The sequence below is a fragment of the Zea mays genome, chromosome 4, assembly GCF_902167145.1.
Source record: "Zea mays cultivar B73 chromosome 4, Zm-B73-REFERENCE-NAM-5.0, whole genome shotgun sequence".
Lineage (NCBI taxonomy): Eukaryota > Viridiplantae > Streptophyta > Magnoliopsida > Poales > Poaceae > Zea > Zea mays.
This window is the reverse complement of record NC_050099.1, coordinates 68,463,964-68,483,552: the sequence shown is the minus strand read 5'-3', so window position 1 is coordinate 68,483,552 and position 19,589 is coordinate 68,463,964. Positions and strand designations below refer to the sequence as shown.

At 45.1% G+C, this 19,589-nt stretch overlaps 2 protein-coding genes across 3 annotated transcripts in view; one reads left to right on the top strand and one right to left on the bottom strand.

Moving 5' to 3' along the window:
- AKHSDH1 (Bifunctional aspartokinase/homoserine dehydrogenase 1, chloroplastic) overlaps positions 1–18,562 on the top strand; it is a 45,892-nt gene extending 27,330 nt beyond the window's left edge. The window contains 7 exon segments of one of the 2 annotated variants that reach the window (NM_001111855.2): positions 8,514–8,596; positions 10,443–10,668; positions 10,858–11,003; positions 11,363–11,498; positions 12,051–12,134; positions 17,506–17,598; positions 17,936–18,562. In NM_001111855.2, the coding sequence (NP_001105325.1) occupies positions 8,514–8,596; positions 10,443–10,668; positions 10,858–11,003; positions 11,363–11,498; positions 12,051–12,134; positions 17,506–17,598; positions 17,936–18,181 (1,014 nt within the window). In that variant the 3' untranslated portion in view covers positions 18,182–18,562. 2 annotated transcript variants of the gene reach the window in all.
- On the bottom strand, positions 12,761–15,155 carry LOC109946020 (L10-interacting MYB domain-containing protein-like). Its single transcript, XM_020552552.2, has 2 exons — positions 14,561–15,155; positions 12,761–14,484 (listed from the first exon to the last, which is right to left on the bottom strand). Exons 1-2 carry the CDS (start codon positions 14,879–14,881, stop codon positions 13,939–13,941), a joined length of 867 nt encoding a protein of 288 aa, XP_020408141.1. The 5' UTR covers positions 14,882–15,155; the 3' UTR covers positions 12,761–13,938.
- Positions 18,563–19,589: the final 1,027 nt, after the last annotated feature.

The following is a 19,589-nucleotide window of genomic DNA, read 5'->3' as shown; positions in this document are numbered from 1 at the left end:
ATGGGTTGGTTAACCTATAACATAGGCTAGGTTGTGGTTTCATGGACGAGTTGGTCTAAGACACCGATATAGGTTTAGCACCCAATTATAGGATTATGATCTATTTATGTTACCAGTATTAACTAACTTGTTTAAGTAACTTACATTAGATAAGCTCAACTTAAGATTAGACTTCGTTAGGTTAGATTAACCTATCACATTAGATCAGATCTAGAATAAATTGATATGATTATTTTAGACTAGATAGGATCTAAATAAATTTTAGATTAGCTTATGGTTGTTATTCTAGAGTGGGATAAATATGCTAATTAGGGCAAGATGACTCCATAAGGATAAGGTAGAATCTTTTGAGGTCAGTTACATCTTTTAGGATGACATAAAATCTTTTCAAGATAAGATGAATCTATTAAAGTAATAGAGTATCTTTTAAGATAAGATGGATCTATGAGTGTAGGATAGACTTTTTCAAGATAAGATGGATTTTTCTAGGCTAGATTCTTTGATGAGGGATAACCTAGTTTATTTAGATATTTTTATAACCGTTTTTTTTCTATATGTATATGCAGATGTGATTGTGGACATTACTCCACAACTAATCACACTCAATCAAAGATCCAAATCAAACAAGTATCATAAGAACAAACATTCAAGTTCATAGATATCTATAAAAATAGTTTTTTTGTTCCTAAGATTAGGTCTCCTATTCCTAAAGGTCACTTTAGATACGGGATTCCAAAGTGTGAAATCCACATTTGTCTTTAGAAAGAAAAGGTAAGAATAATCAGAGTAAGCGGAATTAGATGAGAAAATATTAAGAAAAGTTTAGAAAGAATCAGAGTAACAAAGGTAAGTAGACAATGGTTGTCTAGTTCTATCTAGGTTACGTCCTACAGTCAACATTCCTCTGATACCACTTCTGTCACACCCGGATTTTAGGGATCCAAAACCCGGGCGCGAACATAATCACCAGGTGTGCTGGGACCAAGTCTCACACATATGATGATTCATGACACAGGATCGAATGTTACATCTTTACTACATAACAGGAGTTCTATACAAATTAAATGAATAAATAATTACATTATAAGGAGACAACGGTCCAGCAACCCAAAGTTGACTGGGAGACGACGGCCTAGATCTCTCTCACGAACTCATCGCAGCATCCTCCATGCGCCTCATCCTGCGGCACCTGTGCTTGACCTGTGGGGGGGGGGGTGTGAGACAGCAAGAGTGAGCTCACATACGTTCATCGCTCAACAAGTTGTGGGGAATAATGTGCATGAACTCGCCAAAGGTGGGAGCTCACGTGAAGTGTAAGGCTTACCAAAGAGGATGGTTAGAGCTGAGCATTGCTTTTAAGGTTGGTCAAAATTTTATTAGCAATTACTAAGTATAAGTAAATACCAACCCAATTAAGTAGCAGAACAAAAGTAACAACATCACCTGCGATGCAATGCATATGACAAATTGAATTTAAGTTCCATAAATTAATCATCAGAGAGTCCTGAGCTGCTCATGACCGTGAGCTCGGCTAGTATACCAGTTTTACACTCTGCAGAGGTGGTACCCTTTACCCACAAGTCATGTTACCCATCTGCCAAGGGATCGCGACTTCCCATACACCTCTACCGAGGAGGCGAGGCAGGGTAACATTACGAGGCCTTTACAAAGTTCCACTAGCTTCAGAAAACCCGCTACAGTTTATAGGAAGCTCCAATGCAGGAATCCCTTGCAGGACCGCCATCGCAGCAAAATCCTCCCGAGGGCCTCCCTACACTGACCACTCCCCTACTGCCCTTGCCCCTTTCGGGTAAGGTAGTCCTCCACTAGCTTTCCTAATTAATCAGCCAAGGGCGTCCATAAACCCTTGTGGTGGCACGTGTTTCTCAAGTTAAGCTCTATGTTCCAATTAACATTTAATGATCTTGTCATGAACATAAATAAAATAACAACATAATTGGAACATAGATATAATGAAATACAACAACAACAACAACAACAAAGCCTTTTTGTCCCAAGCACGTTGGGGTAGGCTAGAGATGAAACCCCGTATGAAAACCTCAGAGCTCAACCCCCAAAGAACAGAAAAGGGAAACAAAGGCAAAGGAGAACCGAAAACAACGACACGGGGAAACACATAAAAGAGATAAAACCCACAAGGACCAGCAAGATCTAAAATGGACACAAGAAAAGGTCAAACGATTAAGGAGGAAAAGCGAAACTATCAATCAGGGTTCTGGCACAAACTAGGGTAACCTATTAGGTCCCATCAAAATTAACCTATGCAGATCATTATGATTAATTAGAACATGAGTGGGTAAAAGAAGTGATCAAGGGCACAACTTGCCTGGCACTTGAGATTCCAGTTACCCGGGTGATTCTTCAGATCCTCGTAACCTCGCGCTAGTCGTAGCAATACAAGCAAACATGGTATAGATAAAATTAACATCACACCATACATAAGTACAAACTGAATAATAATGATTTACGCGTCGCTACGAGATCGCGGAATTGAGAAATACTAAGATCGAAGTTACAATTAAAGGGTTATGATTATATAAAAATCTGTGTGATTAAGCTATATTATAAATTGGTTAATATAAATTATCTGATAGATTATATTATAAATAATTATCTCAACTTAAATATAAGTTATAAATTGACCATAGATTATATTCTAGTATATTATAATGATAAGTAGTTTAACGAGACTAACCAACATAAGCTAAGTAAAGTTCTAATTAGAGAAGAATGAGACATGGTATAATAAATGTTGTTATTGCATAGTAAATATTTATACGAGGCTAACACAACTTGAACGGATCAAATCGGAGTTATAGATTTTAAGTTACGAATTTCTAAAGATTCTATGTATTTTGTATAAGATTAAATAAGATATAAATTCTAATGCGGCTTTAATGTGAAAACAGTGGTACTAGATGATAAAAAAAATAATATTATAAAATTTTATAAACTGGAATGGATTAATTTGAACCTAGTATGAATTTTCTAGGATTTAAACAAGTTCTAGGAATTATTTTTATATTAAAAACTCATTTCTGTAATTAATTATCCAATCCCTCGGGTCACTGGACCGCGCATCAAAACTAGATAACAGCAGGGGTCCCTGCGCAAACATCCTAAGTCTCAGTGAACAGCTGAGGATTGCGGGTTTGTTTCCCTAAAACAGAGGGTCCTATTCGTAAAGTCAGCGATCTGAAAGGGTATCACAAGTCTTCAGTCGTCCGATCAAGCGTGAACGGCCTGGATTAAATCTACTACCCTGCGAACCGGTACGCAGCGCCCATCGTTAGATCTGGATCTGACGGCCATGATTTAATAAAACAGGGAACTAATCATATCCATCCATCGCCGATCCAATGGCCCCAGCCAAGCCGCGACGCTTGATCTCATCCCTGCCGTTACCCCGCAGATCAACGGCACCAGGTGCCGTCTTCCTCCTCCAGCCGAACGCCCAGGTCTACGGCGGCTACTCCTTTCTGTCCCCTAACTCAACGCTGCTTGCTCGGCTCCCCATCAAACTGGCGGGACTGCGCAACCTGCCGGAGCGAGCACCATCATTCTTCCGAGCGCCCATTCCCCACAGCTACTAGCGCAACGCGAAGAAGTGACGGGAAAAGAAATTAGTACGAGGTGTTCCTTACCGTTGGAATTGGGGTGCAGTTCTCAGCCCATGGTGCTACGCGGTCTCGCGGCGGAGGAATATCCCAGCGTTGAATCCATGACGGTGCTGAACCGGTGGTCCACTCAACGCTCTCTAACGCCGGCACGATCCTGCGCACTCCCAGCTTCCCGGTTAAAGCCCTTCGACGGCACGCGGGCGGAGTAGCCGCTGTGGCTCTCGGCGGCTACCAAGTTCTCTGTCCTTGCGTGGTTATGGTGTTTGGTTCCCTCAGGAATCTGCCCAACGGCTGGTGGCGAGGGGTCGTAGTCTCGTTGGTTTTATATTTGGAAAAGGAAAGAGTCCAGGCCTCAACAGAACCCCAGAGATTCCCGGCGCAATCAACGATCTGCACGGACGAGTTCTCGGAGCAGATATGCCTGGCAAGGCGGTTACAACAACCTACTGATTTCGATTGGGCTCGGCACACAGAGATGGAGCTGTCCTTAGGCCCACCCGCCAGCAACTCCGTACGGGACGTGAGTGCAGCGACCGTACTGTCCTTACGACTGGGTGAGATCAGATATGTATACGTGCATGAGATTTGCTTGATGACGTGGTATGTAGAGTTCAGCCGATGTCACTTGTGGCTAGAGAATAAACGAAAGAGAAGAAAACTATGGTCGTGTGTTTGTTTTTTTTAAGTAAGGTGGGCACAATTTATACTTATTTGCATTTTCCTTCTTTTCTTAAATCACCAAATTGTAAATTAGGGTTGAATCTCCAAATTTGAATTTTTAATATATTTATTTTTACATTATTTTTATATTGTCACAAAATGCACACAAAATAAAAATCTCAGCATGATGCAATGATTTAGTGGCATATATTTTATAATTATCTGTTTTAAAATATGGTATTCACATGTGATGGCACAAAAAGTTCAAACTCCTACATAGATAAAGTGAACTTGTTTCTCCCTTTGATATTAGCTCTTGCAAATTACAAATTGGGTATTACACTCCTTGAGTTCGATCCAATTACCCCTCCTCGCCAGGCACCTCGCCTTGCGCCGTTGCCCGCGCCACGCGCAGCTACATCAACCTCGCTTGTGCCACGCGTGGCTCTAACGCCTCCGCTCGCGCTTCTACCCGCGCCCTGTGCGGCCCCGCCGACCACTACCACGCCGCGCCTGGTCATGCTCGCACCACGCGCCCTTCTATCCGTGCCACGTGCGGCCCCGTCTACCTCAACCACACCACGCGCGGCCACGCCTGCGCCACGTGTGGCCTTGTCGACCTCTACCGTACCACGCGCGGCCTCGTCGACGAGCGCCACGCGCTTCGCCAACCCTGCCCTTGTCTACCATCGCCGCGGGAGCTCCCCTGCCTCGGCACCTACGGACCCGGGCCCGTCGACGAGCACGACCCGCTTTGCTGAGCCCACTGTCGTTTATCACCGACGCAAGACGACCGCGCCCGCGGCCCTCGACGTCTCGACATCCCACTCTGAGCCGCCGGTGTACCACTCGGTCGCCATCCACCGCGACCCCGGGCATGCCCACCCCATGGTGACTCGGCGCGCCGCCAGTGTCCTTCGGCTGGTAGACCGACTCATTCTTGCAGCTGATAAGACCACTACTCCACTGGACGCCTCCCCGGTCCCCTCCTCCGTTCGTGCCGCCCTCGCTGACCCGCACTGGCATCGGGCTATGGAGGAGTACGCGGCCCTGCTGGCCAACCACACTTGGGACTTGGTGCCACGTCCTCCAGGCACCAACGTGTTCACCGGCAAGTGGCTCTTTCGCCACAAGCTGACCTCGGCTGGCTCCCTCGACCGCTACAAGGCCCGCTGGGTTCTTCGGGGCTTCACCCAGCGCCCCGGAGTGGACTACGACGAGACCTTCAGCCCCTCGTCAAGTTTGCCATCGGTCGCGCCGTCCTCTCCCTCGCCCTCTCCTGGGACTGGGCGATCCATCAGCTCTACGTCAAGAATGCCTTCCTCCATGGCACTCTGACGGAAACTGTCTACTGTAGCCAGCCCACCGGCTTCGTCGACGCCGCTCACCCGGATCTGGTATGTCGGCTGAACCGCTCCCTCTACAGCCTCAGCAGGCGGCGCGGGCCTGGTACAGCCGCTTCGCCTCCTACTTAGCCTCCATAGGTTTCGTCGAGGCCAAGTCGGATACCTCACTCAGGCAAAGCTCTCTGAGGACGACGACCCCCGGTCATCGACGCGACGTCTTACCGGAGCTTGATCGACGCGCTCAAGTACCTCACCTTCTCCCGGCCCGACATCGCCTACGTCGTCCAGCAGGTGTGCCACCATATGCACACCCCACGGGAGCCCCATCTCACCGCTCTCAAGCGGATCCTGCGCTACCTCCGCGGCTCCCTCGACTACGGCCTCCTCCTTCGACCTTCCCTGACGTCGGAGCTTGTGGTCTATACCGATGCTGACTGGGCCAGCTGCCCCGACACACGCCGGTCCACTTCGGGCTATGCTGTGTGGCGCTAACCTCGTCTCCTGGGCCGCCAAGCGGCCGCCCGTCGTTTCCCGCTCCAGTGTAGAGGCCGAGTACCGCGTTGTGGCCAACGACGTGGTCGAGGCCTCGTGGATAGGCCAGCTACTTCACGAGCTCCACAACCCTCTTCAGCGCGCCACCCTTGTCTACTGCGACAACGTCAGCGCCGTCTACCTCTCCACCAATCCCGTGCAGAACCAGCGCACGAAGCATGTGGAGATCGACTTGCACTCCGTTCGCGAGCGTGTGGCTGCCGGCGACGTTTGGGCTCTCAGCGTCCCCACCACGCTGCAGTTCGCCGACATCTTCACCAAGGGGTTACCGTCAAGTGTATTTCTAGACTTTCGATACAATCTCAACATCTGTACCGGATAGAGTTGTGACTGCGGGGGGTGTTAGATACCCGTCCCTTGTAATGGGCCTGGCCCAGTTATATGGTCTATTAATACACTGCCCAAGCCTATTCTAGGGTTAAGGTTTCCAATACAAGCTTTTCATATTTTCTTATAGTTGAATTAAATTTTTTACTAGTATACCCTGGGTGCTGGCCAGGAAAGCATGAGTCTGCTGGGCCAGAGGAGGCATCTTCTGCTGGGCCGGCCTAGGCTGATGGGCTCCAGGAATAGGAGTGAGCGGCGGACGGTTGCCAGGTCACAGCTAAATGGACCCAGACCATGTGTTGATGAAGGATGCCCAGGGACCAAAAGTAGCTGGCCCAGTGCCAGCTGGCCAGGAAAGCATGAGTCTGCTGGGCCAGAGGAGGCATCTTCTGCTGGGCCGACCTAGGCTGATGGGCTCCAGGAATAGGAGTGAGCGGCGGACGGTTGCCAGGTCATAGCTGAATGGACCCAGACCATGTGTTGATGAAGGATGCCCAGGGACCAAAAGTAGCTGGCCCAGTGCCAGCCGGTGCACTGGGAGTTTTAGTGCCAGGCTCTGGACACTGCCCTATCCATTGCAGGCGCTACGATTGCCATGCTTGCCGTTGACTTTGTCCTACCCCTGGACGACGTGCCCGCAGAAGTGGAAGGCTTCTTTGGCAGTTTGATGGGACATGAAGGGGCTCCTGTAGGTGGTGTGGTGGCCGTCCCTCTGGAGGTAGTGAAAAGGAAAAGGGTGCCACCGTGGATGATCGGTTGGTGAGCTTCTCAAGAAGCAGATCAGGGCGGGCCTTGAGCAATCTTAGGAAGGGCTGGCCACGCTTGAGGTGCATACCTGGAGCTGTATTTCTCATTGAGGCCTTGAATGATGTGTAGTAGTCTGAAATGAGAGGTCGCCCTGAATGAAGTTGCGGCGGCACTCATGTCAAGGTATAGTGCATGGTTCTCGTGGTTGTCAATGTATTGATTCTTAAAGGACAAGCCAGACCTGGTGCATGGTGAACATCACAGTTTCTTCGAGGTCACCATAGATGGCGCCGCAAATCGAGAACAGGAAACACAATCCATGTATGCATTGCAGGAAGGAGGGATCACTGGCGTTTGCAAGGATGTGCTCCTGGAGGGAATACTTGCCAGGAACCCGAAGGAATTCACTGTGCCAGCATGTAATTGTTGCCAGCAAGGCCAAGAACAGTCGAGATCAACGTCTGAATGTTCTGTATGCCAACAACCTGCGAGTGGAGGTTGATGGCTGCGGATTCATGGAGAAGCATGACATCTTGGATGGGCTGGTGGAAACTGTCATGAATGCATGGGGACTTGGCCTAGGATGTTGTGTGCATGGGCGTTGGTGGTTTATGCTCCTGTGCTGCTGTGGTGGTTTCATGCTTGGTGTCCTGGGTGCGGGTGAGCAGCTTTTGCCGGCAGCCTTGGTGGCCTGTGTGAGCTTCTCCTTAAACTTGCAACTGGCAACAGTGAGGCGCTCACGTTCCTCGGCGTCGACCTTTTATTTAGTGGCGGCTGCAGCAGCAGTGGTGGAGAATGGGACAACATTGTCTTTGGCCGATGCCCGATGGTGTGTCCATGGGAAGAGGGTAAGGGTTGGGCAGAAGCATTTAGGTAGAGGATTGGCGCTCTGATACCATTAAATTCAGGATATAGCTCTTGAATAATAGATTGATTAGAAGTATACAGTACATGAATATATAGGCAAGGATTCCTTGGGTTTGGTTTATAGAAGTATGACCAATCATCTATCAAGAGGCTCAGGGCCTGTGGCCATGGGCCCAAAGGGCACAGTCCGCTAAGCCTAACAGCTGCCTAACATACTAAATTCACAGTGAATTGTTAAAAATATATCACTAGACCATTTACTCTCTTTTGTGAACAAGTTGTCGATTCCTCTTTGATTGGGGTTTTATATTGTAATTGCTTTTTGATCAGGATTTTATATTGTAATTTAGATTTCATCTAAACTATCGTGCAGGCTGCTGTCCTCAAGGAAAATATGAACATTGATTTGCGTGTCATGGGAATAGCTGGTTCTAGGACAATGCTTTTAAGTGATATGTAAGTGAAAAAGTGGTGGTTTTCCCCTATGGCATTTTACATATGTAACTCTACTTTTATCTGAACTGAGTAGATTTAGTAAGTTGGTGATTATTCTTTCCAGTGTTAATTTTACTAAGTGGTGAAAGGCCTATAGCCGAGTTGGTTAGGTGGTTTGAGTAGCACTCCTCAGGTCATGGGTTTGACTCCCCGTGGCAGCGAATTTCAGTCTGTGGTTAAAAAAATCCCCTCGTCTGTCCCACGCCAAAGCATAGGTCTAAGGTCCGGTCTCGGTACCGGTCGTTTATCACATGTGCTACGGTGCCACTGTGTATGGGTGGGGCATGGGTTCAGAGGTTTTCTCGACCTGCACGAGAAGGTTTTCTTAATATAATGCTTGGGGGCTGTCTTACCCCCCGCAGGTCGAGTTTTTTTTCTCGAACACGCAGGAGAGCTGCGTATCATTTCATTAGTAGAAGAAAAATAATATATACAAGGACCTAACACATCACTCACGCACACACAAACAAGAGGTACAACCGCCTCCTAGTCGGGGTTGAACACAAAAGCTAGGTTCGAAAGACGGGTCAAGCCTTTGGCCCCCGCAAAACACCACATTGAACTCATCACCGGCTAAGGTAAGCAATCTAGCTATAGAAGGCTGAGCACCATTGAAAACACAATCATTTCGGTGTCTCCAGATACTCCAAGCCCCCAGGACCACCAAGGAGTAAAAGCCATCTCTGAGATCCTTAGGAACAACCTCAGCCGATCTACTCCACCAAGCTTCAAAACTTATATCTTCCATCCCCGGGGAAAGGGCGGCCAGGCCGACACGTTGGAGAAGGAGAAACCAAAATTGCCTCGCGAGAACACAGGAAACAAGCAAGTGATGAATAGACTCCTCTTCCTGGTCACATAAGGGGCAAGTACTAGGATGGGGAAGACCCTTCTTAGCGAGCCGGTCAACCGTCCAACATTTGTTATGTAAGACCAACCAGAGGAAGAACTGACACTTAGGCGGCGCCCAGGTGCCACACACTCTTTCAAAGCCCGCCAGGGAGGTAGAGCCGCAGAACATTATCTCATAAGCAGATTTGGCCGAATAGATACCATTGGAAGAGAATCTCCAATAATGTTTATCTGGAACTCCCGGTTGAAGATCAACATCAGCCACAACATCTGCCAGAATGATGAAGTTAGCAATAACTTCCTACGTTACCACTCCCCTTAAATCCCCAATCCATGAAGAGCTACATAGAGTGTCAGCCACTGTCCTTCTCTTCACCAGCCTTTTAGGAACCAAACTAAAAACATGAGGGGCCAACTCTGCAATCCTCTGACCCAAGAGCCGTCTGTCATGCCAAAAAAGAGTGGACTGCCCATCACCCACCATGGAGGCCATTGCCAAAGAGCACAAGCTATCCAAAAACCGATTTGATTGGAAAGGCAAATCAGGCCAACACTCTCACGGTGCAACTGGTCAGCCGGATACGCCAAAGAAGCGGTCTGCTGGGCCAGCCCGGGTTCGAGTCACGACATCAACTGCTTAAGTGAAAAAGTCTGGGGGACGTCTCTCCCCTTGGTCGAAAAAAAAGAAAGGCAAATCAGTCCAAAGTTTGGAAGAATCAGTTTTTTTTAATTTTATTTTACTAAGTGGGGCAGTGTGGCCATAAGTTCTTCTGTAGTCGAATGATGCTGTTACAAAATTCTTATTTTATGACAATAAATACTCAATTGCTATGCTTAGTTGCCTTGGCTTGTCAAACAGCCCCTTTGATTTACTGCTATGGTAATGATAATGATACTTATATATGGATATATGGTATTTCTCTGTATGATGCTTATTCAGTTTTTTTTTCTGTAGAGGAGTAGATTTGACCCAGTGGAAAGAGAAGCTACAAACTGAAGCAGAACCTGCCAATCTTGATAAGTTTGTTCATCATTTGTCTGAGAATCACTTTTTTCCTAACAGAGTTTTGGTAGATTGCACAGCAGATACAAGTGTTGCATCTCACTATTATGATTGGCTAAAGAAAGGAATCCATGTCATCACTCCAAACAAGAAAGCAAATTCAGGGCCACTTGACAGGGTAATAATTTTGTTGACCATGTTTTTTGCTGAGAATGTTCTCTGTTTTTGCATTTGTTTGATAGTAGTTTTGGTTTGGCTGTTAGATGGTTACAGGCTATCTGAACATTAAATAGGTTGAACCAATATGTTGCTAGACTCTATGCTGTTGCTTTCTTTGACTAACTATTGTATTCTCCCGGACCTGCAGTATCTTAAACTTAGAACTCTTCAGCGTGCATCATATACTCATTACTTCTATGAAGCAACTGTTGGTGCTGGCCTCCCTATCATTAGCACTCTGCGTGGTCTCCTAGAGACAGGTGACAAGATATTGCGCATTGAAGGGATTTTCAGGTCAGTATAATTTCAGATTAAATGATGGCATGAACATGTTAGTATTTTTTGTGATATTACAGATCTTTTGTTACGAATGAGCACAAGGGGATACACCAGATCCTTGGATAAGTATGAGAACAATAGAGTAATTTTATAGTACATGTTTTGTATGAGCACAAGGGATGTACCAGATCCTTAGATAAGTACGAATACAAGGGAGTAACTTTACAGTACAGGTCTTTTATTGGATTCACAGATATTTTTCTGATACCATATTTTCACTGCCCCTGTTGAACCTGTATGACTGCTTCGTACATTTTTGTTCATTTATTAAGTTTATTACGACTAATATGTTTTAACTCTTTGTTTAATTGCAGTGGAACGTTAAGTTATATTTTTAACAACTTCGAAGGAGCAAGAACCTTTAGTGATGTTGTTGCTGAAGCAAAAAAAGCAGGATACACAGAACCAGATCCAAGAGATGATCTGTCTGGTACTGATGTTGCCAGGAAGGTACTGATTATTTTCTACTAAATTTGTAAGCTGTACAACTTTTACTTGTTACTGTTGGATCTATATGGTTTTGGGTACAATTTCAGTTAAAATAACATTATGGTTTGGAGGTCTTAGTATGGGAAGGAGTGGGCGACATTTTTGTGATTTGGACATTGTTTGGTACACACTTTCTAAAACTTTCTTCTGGGCTCCGCATTTCTTACTCATTATCCAAGTCAATAGGGGAACTTTAGTCTTGCCAAGCTTTCATTACCCCAAAATAAATATCTGACTTGAGCTTTTGTGCTCATCATATAGGGAAGCAATTTCGTTACCATTATCTCTTGTGAAGCTAATATATCACTTCTCTAGATGACACAACATGAATTATTTTTAAGTTTTCCATTGGATTGTTCTAAGAGTACCTCTTTACTGCTGTATCTTTTTCAATTTGTTGACCAAAAAAAAAGGTTAATGTTTATAAATAGTTGTGTTGAGAATAAGGCACAATTTTCTTTGTCAAAATTGTTTACTATTATTTGTGGCAGTTAATTGGTACTGTTGGGACAGGTCATAATTCTTGCAAGGGAATCTGGTTTGGGGCTTGAGCTTTCTGATATTCCTGTACGAAGTCTTGTGCCAGAGGCACTTAAGGTAAGTTTTGTCACTCCTTGACTAATACCGTCGTTCCAAATTATAAGTTGTGTTGCTTTTCTAGGTACATAGCTTTTGCTATGCACATACATGTACACTATGTCTAAATACATAGCAAGATACTGTCTAAATACATAGCAAAAGCTATGTGCCTAGAAAAGCTAAAGATGTATTTGATTTTTAGAGCAAAGTTGAATAAGATATGACTAGCCATGGATTTCCCCCCCTCTCTAACGCGTAGGAGAGCTGCACATCATTATATTAAGAAGAGGAAAGAAAGTCCCAAAATAGGCCGGATTTTGTGATGGACTTATCCATACTGCTTGTTTGGTTGGATGGATGTGACGACTTATTTTTCTCTTTTGTTGGATGGATGAGAGGGGATAGAATAAGAATAGTTGACTAATTATATATAGGGCGTGTTTGGTTCGGCTTTTTTCTGAATAGCTTTTCTGAAAAGCTGGCTGTGGGGAAAAGCTGGCTGTTGGGAAAAGCTGTTGGTTAGAATTTAGGTGTTTGGTTCGCCAGCTGTGCAGAAAAGCTGTTCGTTAGAATCTAGGTGTTTGGATAGACAGATTCTCAGATTGCAGATTCTGTTTGAACAAACTATACACATTAACACCGAACCAACAAAAGGTGCAAGGTACCCCTTTCTATTTGGGTAACCTGAATCGACAAGATAGTATTTACCTACACAAACATAAAATAAAAAAGTTAAATACTTAAGACATAAATTAATACCGTATGATACAAAAGTACAACATACTTATATACCTTCCGGTGGATGCGGGAACCTGTCCGCATAAGTTATCAAAGTATCTTGTAATACTCTAGTGTCATGTACGAACCTGGTCATCCTATGACAACAAATGTGAACCTCATATCGAAGTCACAAACGACCATTACATTCTGCGATGCGTAATCGTGCCGACCAATATATTTGGCTTGCTCCGAGGCCGGGACAGACGCTGGAAAGTGACTACCATCAATTGCTCCTATGCAATCCTTGAAGTGGGGCCAAAATCTCCCCTCTCGCAAACGAGGATGAATCTCGATGAAATTTGGGTCTTTGGGCTTGATTATGTCAGAAGACATCTTATATAGTGCATTAAGGACTTCACTATACTTGCGACTAATAGTTTCCAAGGAATGACCAAACTTATTCCTTATCTGCCTAAATGATTGTGGACCCCCACATGCCCACAAGAAAATACCTAGAGCTTCCATAGTACTGACACCACGGCTTGGAAGCAGACCATATTTTCCACCAACGTATCATGCAATCGTCTAAAAACAGTACGTCGCATGCGAAACATGTCAAAGCAGTCGTTACTATTCTCCAAAGTTCGCTCAACCCATTGAATACCAGTTTCAACCATTGTTCTTCTAGAAACCTCACTGGAAGGCCTGCCCCAAATGTCTACAGCATATAGGGCAACAAGCAATTGTGCATCTCTGTCATCCGTGTCATGATCATATGTGTGTGCAGCAGGGTCACACATCTGCATGCACACAAACAACAGCCACATATTCATGTATAAGCACAGTTTATAAGACACATTTTCATGTATCATAGATGACAGAAAGTTCACAGATTCACATTGTTCACAAACATACAACTCTGATTATTGAAATACATGTTCAACTCGAATAATTGCAAAATTGTTCGAAAGGGAAAATTATGCGTACGAAAAGTTTATTTTGTAACACGACAATACTCATAATAGTGACACGACAAGACGCATAAAACTGACAGAACTAACATAATAGTGAACATCAGCCTCTGTTGTCGGACGAGTAGCATCTAAGTGGACTTTTTTAGATCTATCTCGAAAGCACGGCGCAGCCAAGCGTTCCTTCCTTCTTTTGTCTTCAGTGATGCAAAAACATCTCTATACTTTTTCTCAATCAACAGATGAGTGACAAACAAATGTAGGTCGCTGCCTTCTGGTGAACCATCATCGATCACTTGTTGCAACTGCGCAATAACCTCAACACGAACAGGGTCGGTCTCAGCAGAGGTAATGGACTTGTTAGTGGTCATTGAACGCGACTCAAAAGCCTCCACTAGGTGTTTCATGTACTCTTCCCTCGTATCTTTTTTCTTCTTTGGTTTTGGAGAATCATGACGCACCTTACGCTTCCCAGTCGCATTTGAGCATGGGTCAGGTGTGCTGTTTCCACCCCCACCTAAAGTGGCTTCCACATGATCATCAGATGATGAATTAGCATCCTCGACGCCAGGAACAAGGGTTCTTTCATTTGTGCAGACAATAGGTCCAAACATAACCTTTAGCTCGTCCTCATTCTCTAGGGGGGCTGTTTTGAACATAATACACCCTGGCATTGCCTGCACCAACATGATATTTCCTACTTTCAGATGGCCATTACTATTGTTAATCTAAAAATAAAAAAAGTCTACTTACTTCATTTTGCTTAGCCCACCACTCATCTGGCGCACTGATTGAACCAGTATGAGGGTCTCGACCAAGACCTGTAGCCCTTTCATTAAGAGTTTTCCACTGGGTGAACATTCTCTTTAAGGAGTCCCACCTATTCTTCATTTGATCCCTGGTGTAAGTGCGACCAGTGCGTTCCTTAAACTTCCTTATGAGGTTAGCATACCCTTCGGCGTTTAGAAATTGTTGTGGCCTGTTCCGTGCATTGACCTCTTCTACACAAATTTCTGTGTAAATTTTTGTTGCTCTACTATCCCACTTTGCAATCACTTTGCCAGACTTGTCCATCTAGTGCAAAACAAGTGTAGACGATTGACAATACGTATTGAAGTGCAGTTACTACGAAAACAAAATTAACAGGTAAGGGACCATAATAACATAAGGTAGTACCATAAGGAGTCACATTCGGTTTGCCATAATTACATATATAGACTGAACAAATTCAAGTGCTGGTGGACACAAAAGCACAGGGCACACTTAAGAACTGCGCATGAAGCAAAAGGCTGATCTATCCCTGTTACCCTAACACCTGACTCTAAGGTTGAGCATGGTCGAACTTAAACTTCATTGTCACTAAACGAAGGCATCTGGTCGGAGTCATATTCAAGACCCCAGAAGTTTTCAAAGTGCTCCGCAAAGTCCCAATCTGGACTAAGGTAGTCGTCAGCTGGGGGGGTGAGGACAAGGCTGACGGTTCGTAGCTGCTGTCACCCGGGTTGTTTACGTTGTTCACGTTGTCCAAATTCTCTTGCAACACCAGAGAGTCTTGCTCAAGCATGCAAGCAATGTCCTCCAATGCTACACGAAGTTTGGTAGCGTCAAAAGAGGTCAACCCGCGTCCTGGACGGATTGTTTCCCGAGCTACGGAAAATATCTTGTCCGCAATCTCTTGCATCCTTCCAATTGCCTTGTCGGCTATGGAGTCTGCTGAATCCATCTGATGTGGATTTAGGTGGTTAGTTAACTAACAAGGGGACAATCTACTAACTTCCATGTATTGACATGAATTGCGTTCTAACATGGACGAACTTTGGTTGAACCTACTAACATAGAGGTAGTAACAAACAGAGTATGAACAGAACCATCAACATACAGGTTGTGACAAACAAACTAAGAAGTAATCACTCCACAAATAATAGTTATACAACAGAACAATGGTATTCCCAGTAAACCGTAAACAAAAATTGGTTCATCCCATGTGGACAGTAAAGTGCGCAACAAATTGTGTATCAAATTACCTCGGTTGCACTTGATCTTGGAACCGAAGACGAAGACCCCGAGTTGATACGGAAATCTGAAGGCGACATTGCAGGAAAATTGAGTTAGTACGTCGTTCCATAACCGTTAAGATGAACTGCAGTAACTGGGTCCGGATCGAGGCGAGCAACACCGTACCTGGGAAGATGCCGACGCAACGGGGGGGGGGGGGGGGGGGGGGGGGGCGAGCAGAGGAAGACGGAGCAGCGTCGCCAGTGTGAGTGCGGCAACCCTAGCGACAGTAAACGTTCAAGGAACGACCGCGGCGGCGGTGGTGAATGAGAGGGCCCGGATGGAGGACATACCACATACCTCCGAAGACGGGGGGAGAGGTTCCATCGCGACGGGGCTCAGGCGCCGACGTGGGTGCACGAACCCTAGCGAAGACGGGAATGAGACGCGGCAGTGGGAGGAGAACATACGGTCTGGATGGACGAGTTCGCGGAGGAGGTCGCCCGTACCTGTGAAGACGACGTTGCAGGGAGGAGAGGGACCGGCGTGGGTGCGTTGGGTGCGCAGCGGCGGCGCGTTCGGTTGGCGGCGGAGGAGGCGCGTTGCGTGGCCTAAACCCTAGCGAAGTGGGCGGGGGCTTCTAACAGAAGCGAACTGAGGGCCGCTTCCTGCGGACTGTGGGCGGTCAGCTTCTAACCGAAGCGCGGCGCGCAGAAGCCACGCGAAAATTTCTGCGTTTGGTTCTAGCTTCTGCTTCTGGCGGCCAGAAGCCGCCCAGAAGCTGAACCAAACAGGGGCATACTCCCTCCGTCCTAAATTAGAATTCGTTTTACCTTTTTAGTAGATTCATACAATAACTAATGTATGTGTTCTATATATGTATGTAGATTCGTTATCATCCATATGAATATAGACATAAAAATGTAGAGCTAAAACGGCTACTATTTTGAAACGGAGGGAGTATTATTTAAATTTAATACCAATTAGTTATCCACTAATAAACATGCACTAACACTACTTTTTTCATGATAATCACTAAAATATGTTAACTAGCACTACTACTACTACCCTAATTAGCAAACTTAACATGTACTAATCAATATATTAGAACTTAGCGAAATTAATCTCGGCATCATAATCACTAAGTAGTAATATAACATACTAATAATGCTTAATTTATTTACTAATTATCAACATTAGAAAACATGGATAGGCATAGGCTTGTTTATAAGATTTTTACGAGATTGCTTATCCAACATATATATAGAGAACATTTACTTTGTGGTGCATATCCTTGTCCATGTCGTCTACGAATCAAATGTCGCTTGTCTATGGACCGCCATCTCCCATACAGGGATATCCACCAAACCGAAAACACCTCAAGACGACTTATAATTTGGAATGGAGTGAGTTATAGCCACTCCCTCCTTTCCAATTTACGTATAACTCATTTTAGCTTTGTTCTAAGTCAAAGTCTCTAAATTTGACTAAATTTATAGGAAAAAAACCTATTAGCATCTAGAAGTTCAAATAAATGCACTATCAAGACATTCCATAGAAAATTTAATGATACTAGTTGGTATTTTAGATGTCGATGCATTTTTCTATAAAACTGGTCAAAGTTAGAGAAAACTATAATCTAGACAAAGGGAGTATGTTTTTTTTTTGTACAAATACTTCTAACTGTTCCTTTTTTAATGCAGTCATGTACCTCAGCCGATGAATACATGCAGAAGTTACCATCTTTTGACGAGGATTGGGCAAGAGAGAGGAAAAATGCTGAAGCTGCGGGAGAAGTGAGTGTACTACTTTCTCTCATTCTTTTCATGAAATGGTCAAGAGTATGCCTTAGGAAAATGTGCATATAATCATGTCTCCACTTGCACATCACTCACTACAGGCCAATCAGGGCAAGTTCTGTTAGGGTTGGTACATAAATGGCCGGTGTAGTTTTTCTCTCTCTCCTGGGAAGCATTTGCAAACATAAAGTATTACCGTTTGACATGTGACCACTTAACGCTAATCTTTCAGTAACTACTGACCTGACCTTTGCCAATAGCACATCTCACATCTCCAGATATGTTTCCAGAATCTTAATTATACAAGAATCCACTGATCCATCTCTGTATCTAGGTCCTGCGGTATGTTGGAGTGGTGGATGTGGTCAACAAGAAGGGGCAGGTGGAGCTGCGAGCCTACAAGAGGGACCACCCGTTCGCGCAGCTATCTGGTTCCGACAACATCATAGCCTTCACCACCTCGAGGTACAAGGATCAGCCACTGATCGTGCGAGGTCCGGGGGCTGGTGCAGAAGTGACTGCAGGAGGCGTCTTCTGCGACATACTGCGCCTGTCTTCCTACCTTGGTGCCCCCTCGTAGTCTGTCAAGGTTTTGCGGTGCCGTGGTGTTGTGTTGCTGCTCTACTACTGGTTTTTTTTGTTGTTGTTGTTGTTAGTGCTTGGAATAGCTGGAGTAAGTATGGATTAAGTGAGTTCTGGGGTGTTAAGGGTTGGGTGTCTTAGTTAGAAGGTCGTATTGGAGGGAATGGAATCCGTTCACCGTTCTTGCGTGTTGCAATAATCTTGTGTGGAGTCTCCAGGTTTGTTCGGTTGCTGACAGTAAGCCAAGCCAAAATGGCGAGTCTAGTGAAGAACCAAATAAAAAAAAGGCTGGGCTGTAAGGAATGTATCCACACGTTACTTCATTGGTGTCACCATAAATATATACCTGGATCATTTGGCTTGGTTTGGTTTGGTTCGTACTTTGATTTGGGTATGTTCTGGAACTGTCCCCAGACAACAATCCCTTCTTCCCAAAGCCAGTCCGACAGCCAGCCACCGCCGTGGACGTAGCCGGAGCCGGTGGGGGTGGTGGCGTCGACGACGACAAGGAAGAGATGCTTTATGGCGCGTCTTTGTGCACCCACGGTGAAACAACCGAGCCGGTGAGCTCCACGCGGAGAAGACGGAGAGAAACTACGCCTAGACAGCTGCCCATGGCGAGGGCGCTTGCGGCTGCGATGGCGGATGATGATCGTGGTGGGCAAACCCGGTGTCAAGAGCTGCTGGGACTGGGATGGGCGAAAGGAAATTGGATGGTGGTGAACCAGCAGTGACGGTGAATTTTGTCGCACGTGAAATTTTGTGGATGGTGTTGGAAACAGGGAAAAGAGGGAGGGCTGCCGGCGGCGAGGCGTTTTAACAGCGAGGGGAGAGAGCTACAACTTTGCTTCAAGGAGTAACAATAAGAGATCAAAGGTTTGCAGGATACACTTGCTCCAAGTTTTTGGCAAAACTGAGAACTGAATTCAGTTTCCTAGTTTTTTGAAACAGTTTAAGCTCAACCAATTAAAGGGAGGCTAATTAGTGTTCAAACGTCAGATACAAAAGGTACGTTAGCAGAGTCCAAACTTTCGGCTTTGAATCTGTATCAAAGTTGAACAAGGTTCATCCATGAAAAGTTGGTTGATTAAGCTCCAAAGATCGACTTTCAGAACTGACCATCACTTTTTGGCTGTGTTGAAAAAAAAACAACAACAACACTGGGTTCAACCAAGGTCCAACACAAACGTGTTTGGTCTTAACTTATTGCCCAACGTTGTCACCGATTGTAAAGTACACATGTTGCACTTCAACGTTTATTTGGGCATATTTTCAAGTGTTTAATCAGAATTTCAAAATCTACTTCCTCAAAGTGATATTTTTTTAGTTGATTACAAGATCACAAACTATGGATAGATGTCATATGTGCACTATATATGAATGATGCATCACAAACTATGAATGAC